This window comes from Leptonychotes weddellii, chromosome 12 (assembly GCF_054177405.1).
Source record: "Leptonychotes weddellii isolate Sample4059 chromosome 12, ASM5417740v2, whole genome shotgun sequence".
Taxonomy (NCBI): domain Eukaryota; kingdom Metazoa; phylum Chordata; class Mammalia; order Carnivora; family Phocidae; genus Leptonychotes; species Leptonychotes weddellii.
Genome location: NC_138380.1, coordinates 29,363,539 through 29,369,370, shown reverse-complemented (window position 1 = coordinate 29,369,370; position 5,832 = coordinate 29,363,539). Strand labels below are relative to the sequence as shown.

General features: G+C 47.9%; 1 protein-coding gene across 1 annotated transcript in view; it reads right to left on the bottom strand.

The window, feature by feature from the left end:
- Window positions 1–5,432, bottom strand: part of WNT2 (Wnt family member 2) — a 47,543-nt gene extending 42,111 nt beyond the window's left edge. Inside the window, exons 1-2 of the mRNA XM_081800204.1 lie at window positions 5,129–5,432; window positions 2,749–2,975 (exon numbers count right to left, since the gene is read on the bottom strand). Coding sequence (XP_081656330.1) covers window positions 2,749–2,975; window positions 5,129–5,211 — 310 coding nt within the window. The 5' untranslated portion in view covers window positions 5,212–5,432. The remainder of the gene's footprint in view (window positions 1–2,748; window positions 2,976–5,128) is intronic.
- Between the last annotated feature and the right edge of the window lie 400 nt (window positions 5,433–5,832).

The following is a 5,832-nucleotide window of genomic DNA, read 5'->3' as shown; positions in this document are numbered from 1 at the left end:
TTTTTTTTTTTAAAGATTTTATTTATTTATTTGAGACAGAGAGAATGAGAGACAGAGAGCACGAGAGGGAGGAGGGTCAGAGGGAGAAGCAGACTCCCCGCCGAGCAGGGAGCCCGATGCGGGACTCGATCCCGGGACTCCAGGATCATGACCTGAGCCGAAGGCAGTCGCTTAACCAACTGAGCCACCCAGGCGCCCTTAGTTTGGTCTTTTAAGTCTTTCTGCCTATGGCTGGTGACAGTCTGTGGAATGAATGAATTGCAAATGTTTCCAGAAATTGTATTGTCTTTCTCTAGCTCTCTGAAGCAAAAGAGGCAAGTAAATGTTCTCCTTTTCTCTACGACCATGGGATATGTTAGTGACTCTTATGTTCTCCCCATCAGTGGTGTTGGCCTTTGCCTTTCCTATTCATCTATAAGGACATTTAGGTTTCCAAAAGAGAGTCCTTCACAACTTGAGATGTGAATTTCCCTCCAAGCAATTAATTGTAAAAATCTTTGGATAGCTTCATTGGAATTTCTTGATTATTTCCAGGATAAACTATGTTAGGCCAAATGCAGCCCTCCCATAACCAACACAGAATCATCCCCGACAGTCACAGGAGTTTATATAAATGTCCAGGAAGAAATTTGGCCTTCTGTGAAGAATGGAAAGAAATTGTGTAGCATGAGTGTTTTAAGTTTTGAGTACTTTGGCAAAGCATTCAGCTTCATCTGAAAGAACTCTGAAGGAAGTACAGCTTAGACTCTCTTATTTACCTGAGGCCGGACACTAAGTCAAACGACCATCGCTTCCTCCTGTTCTAACCTCTTTCCTCTCAGCAACCCTACAGCCAAGATGAAAGGATTTTACAGTTGAATCCCCAGCTTTGCTGGACATGCTATCTTTAGGTTCTGTGGACAAAACTGCTTCCTCTGATTGGTGATCTAAAGGTTTTTATTCAATACGGAGACATCTGAACGGATTTTTGCAGACAGAATTTGGAGGTGAACATTTTGTAAATGAGAAGGATATTTAATTTGTAACGATTGAAAAATGATTGTGAGTACTTTGGAAAGGAAAGTCCTCATACAGCCTCAAACACTGAGAGCCTGTCCATAACATGCCCAAAGATCACTGGTGTTAGATATTTGTAAACTGTCTCCGACAAGGTCCAGCACTTTAATTGATTCACTGGTGAGCTAATCTAGGTGAAGTCTTAAAATTCCATGTAGCTGAAATTTACTATCAACCTTTCAAAAATTTGCGATGTCATATTGAAACTCCAAAAGGAATGCACGAGGATATAGTTCTTAAACTAGAGAATAAAATTGCAGAATATCGCAGTAAATTAACTTTAGGGATACACTGAGTGAGAGTACTACGCCCTTGGGGGATTTTAGAGACATTCAGTTATGCATTTGGCCTCATAAAACCCTAGGGCTGTGATGATTACATGATAGAAACACCCTCTGTTAAGCATTACCAAGTGTACAGCCGGGACGATTTTCTTAGGAATGGGGGGGGGGGGCGGTGGGCAAAAACAAGTGTAGTTTCCTCTTTCTGGGATTCACACATAAACTGTTGTGTTTTCAGTTGGATTTCCCGATAGCAAATGGGCCATGCTGCTTCTTGAAGAATGCTAGCAGTGCCAGGTTAAGGGATGGGTATTTTTGACAATGAAATCTGATTTTCAGTTAATTTGCTCTGATTGTATACCAGCTTCTTCCCGTATTCAGAACTTTTAAGAAATTCATTATGTAGGGGCGCCTGGGTGGCTCAGTCGGTTGAGCGACTGCCTTCGGCTCAGGTCATGATCCCGGAGTCCTGGGATCGAGCCCCACATCGGGTTCCCGGCTCGGTGGGGAGCCTGTTTCTCCCTCTGACCTTCCCCCCTCTCATGCTGTTTCTCTCTCGCTCGCTCTCTAATAAATAAATAAATAAAATCTTTAAAAAAAAAAAAAAAGAAATTCATTATGTAATTAGATAGTGTTTAATGCTCCTTCTAAGTAAAACAGAAACAAAACAAACATGTATGTTTGAAAATTATGTATTCATGGTTCTCACACAAATCCTCCATAAATATTATTCTTCCTAAAATGTGCCCGAAAAACAACAGGTGCTCACTACGAGTTCATCCATTCATTCAACTCTTCAATGAGTGAATGGTGCCTGCCCCAGAAGGCATCACGCGAGTGCAGGGAAGAGAGGCTAGTCCCTACCTTGCAGAATTTACAGTCTACTGGAGAAAAAAATGTTGAATTTAGACACAGAGTGACCCAAAGCTGAGTAGCTGAATGGGAGGTGAAAGGTGCTGGGCAGAGATTTGTCTCTGCTTCTTAATAAACACACAGTTTGTTTTGTTTTGTTTGAAATACTTTTTGGTCAGTAAGAGATTTGAGTATTCCACCCTGATCTGCTCAAATCCTCTGGAAGGTTCAAGTCCCAGAAAGAAAAAAAAAAATCAAGAGAGCCATGTGACTGCTTCCTCCTTTCTCCTGAAGACAAAATCTGATCCTGGCAAGGTTGTGACAGGACACGGAGAGACAGAGCAGAGAGCAAAGAGACACTTCATCCTAAACTACGCCCGGCCTCCTTCGAAACTCAGGCGAGTTCCTTGGTTTGTCTAGTCATCAGCTGCAAGACAGGGACAATGCCACGCGACAGGAGGAGCTTCTGACTTATAAAATGCAAGAAAAGGCGAGCAGGGTCTTTGAAGGCCCAGTCAGGGGACGGCCCCACGGAGCTCCACGAGGGCAGGGGACTTACTTCGGAGCAGGACCCTGCCAAAGAGGCTGTGATCCCGGTCCAGCGTGTTGCAATTCCAGCGGTGCTGGCGAAACTGGTGCTGGCACTCTGCCGTCCACTCGGCCACTCCCAGGCCAATGGCCCGCATCACGTCCGGGTGCCGGTGGCACAGCTGTCGCTGGCGGCTCACCAGGCCTGGCACATTGTCACACATCACCCTGGAGGAGCCACCTGTAGCTCTCATGTACCTGAAAAGGACCAACACGGAGGTGAAAACACCACGAACGGCCAGGGCTGGTGCCGTGTTGCCCGGGAAACTGAAGAGCTCAGAGCGTGGGTCAAATAGCAAGTCCTTATCCTTTGGGGGATACTGGAACGCAAGAAGCAGCACAGCAGGCAGGGGAATGATCTGGTAGAAGCCACCCCAAAGGGAGCAATGACTGTGTGTCTCGGACAGGAAGCCAGGGCCACCACCTGATGATGCTCCGGCCGGGGTGGAAGAGTCAAGGTCAGGAGTAAGGGGGAGGGGCAATGGGTTTGGGGAAGAAGGCTTAATAGACTTCCCCCCCCCCCCCCCCCCGAGAAGGCTCTGATCTCCATGACACAGTGTGTCTGGGCTTCGCTTTGGGGGAAGTCAACCTTTAGAAGCTGCCTGCTCCCATTTATTTGGCCCAATGTTTAAGTGTCTTTAGAAACTGTCTGTATCTGTCTAATCAACACCTGCTGGTGGTATCTGATGTTACACCATCCTCACAGACATGCCCTTCTTTCCTTACCAAAGAATCCTTTAAATATTTCCATTTTTCCAGCTCTCTTTGGCTTTTATAGAGAACCTTTGGAGAAAAAAAATTCTTTCTATTGTTATTAAGGACACTAAATGTTTGGAAGACTCAAACCGTGTTATAGCTCCATAAAGTACTTTTGAAAAGAAACTTTAACAAAAAATTACATCATCATCTCTACCCAGATGTTCTCTATTAGTTGTGAAATGTTTAGAAAGGTACCTTTTATATAACCCAAGCTGCCATAGGTGTCTTTTGAAGCGATCAAACAAGGAGAATGTCTTTTTCTTGTATTTTCATTATTTTATATGATCATAAAATCGTTACAGCTGTGACTTCCAAAAAATATATTTAAGTGACAGCTGAGAGACAATGTGACAAAAAGCCTGGACAATAAATAATGTTTATACACCCATGGAAACAGAAATAGTCATTTTATTGAAAAATGGTCACTCTGATAAATCAGTCTTTGATCCTGTGTCTGCAACGTCAAGGCTAAACGCCTTCCTGTTCAAAGCGGCTTAGGAAGGAATTGAACCCTTCTTCCCATCAACGCTTTGCCTTGCTCCTTTGAAGAGCTCCAGGGTCTTCCTAAAATTCCCTGCTCTAGCCTTTAATTTGGCTGAGACTCCTTACTTTTGCCAGATCCTTTTATTAAAAAAAAAACAACAACAAAAAAACCCCCCAAAACCAGCCCACGATAACTGGTCTTTCTGAATCAGTATTTTAGTATCTGTTCCGAAACTTGCAGGTTCAAGGACATTACAGAGCTTACAACTCCACCTCTTTTCAAGATCAGAAGGAAGGGAGATGGAGTGGGGAGAGAATCTCCCTTTGGAACTTTTAACCACGCTAAGACCTGTTACATTTCAACATTCTGCCACTCCTTCACTGTGCAAAATAAATCTCAGACCAGCATACAAAGGACAGCAAAGTTACTCTTTGGGGGGACTGTGATTTTGAACAGGGTAGCATCTTCGAGCCCCCTGGGGCTGGATCTTCCTGTTAAGGTGGTAATCTCTACCTGGAGGCAGCAAGAGGTCCTTCCGTCCCACGGGGTGAAGCATTAGGAATGTGGAAGGACGAGAAATAATGCAAAATCATACGCTTTGCGTTGTGCAGCTCTCGACTGCCAGAATTGGCCCGTCGGTTTATCTTGAGGGAGTTTTGTGTGGGGTATTTAGGTGGGGGGAGAGGGTTGTAGTTTTCAAGGTGAATTTTCACACACACACACACACACACACACACACACACACACACACACACACACACACACGCCTGTGCTACAGAGCTAGAGACCCGGTTAGCGTGTCTCTCAACGGGATAAGAAATTGGCTGATTTTGCTGTCGCTCATCTGGATCCAAATCAACCAAGCATCCGAGCTCTCATTTGAGGGAGACCGGGGGGTTTTTTTGGAGTTGTCAAAGCTGGAATGGTCTTCTGTGGAAAAGCAAAGGGGCTGAGGCTGAGGCGGCAGGAGAGGACAGCTGCTGGGGGTTCCGACAGGAATTTCGATTGCCGTGGCCGCGCAGAAGCGCCACTGGGAAAGGTCTATGTGGCTAGTGCGTTCCCCACTCCCATCTCCAAAATCCCCCTGCTCCCGCGAGCGTGGACTTACCACCATGAAGAGCTGACCTCAGGGGTGAGCCAGGTCAAGAGCAGAGGGAGCCAGAGCCGGATTCCACCGAGAGGGGCGTTCATATTAACCCCCTTGCGTCCGCATCAGGTCAGACTCCGTGTGCGGGCGCCATGCGTGCCCCGAGCAGAAGCGCTCAGCGCCGGGAGCGCCTCGTCACGGCCGCCGGCGCCTCGCCGCGCCCCCGCCCCCCGCTCGCGTCTGCGGCGAGTGGAGAGACTCGCTGATAAAGTTTCAAACCACCAGCGGGGCGAGCGATAAAGGCCAGCCCTGGCCGCCTCGCCCACAGCCCAATTCCCCAGGCGCGGCGAGCGCGGGCAGCCCGAGAGCTCTGCGCGCCTCCTGCGCGCCCCTGTCCGTTCAGCTCCCCGCCTGCCGGGAGCAGCCGAGGGAGGGGGTGCGGCGCCGGGTGGGGCGGGGGGCGCGGGTTTTATACAAGGGTGGATGAAATGATGGCAAGAGATGTCTGGCGATGAGGTGAGGCGGGGACGGAGGAACACCTCCGCTTGGCCTCGAGCACCCGCGGAGGTAGTAGGCACCTTTCGGGAAGCTCCCGGTCAGAGAGCATCAGTGGGGCTCCTGCCACAGGACCCGTGTGGCGGAAAGACGAGGCTACCCTCCGGCAAACAGAAGTCTCCGGGCGTGCAATGTGGGGAAAATGAAGGCGAGGATGAGGAGATTACTGT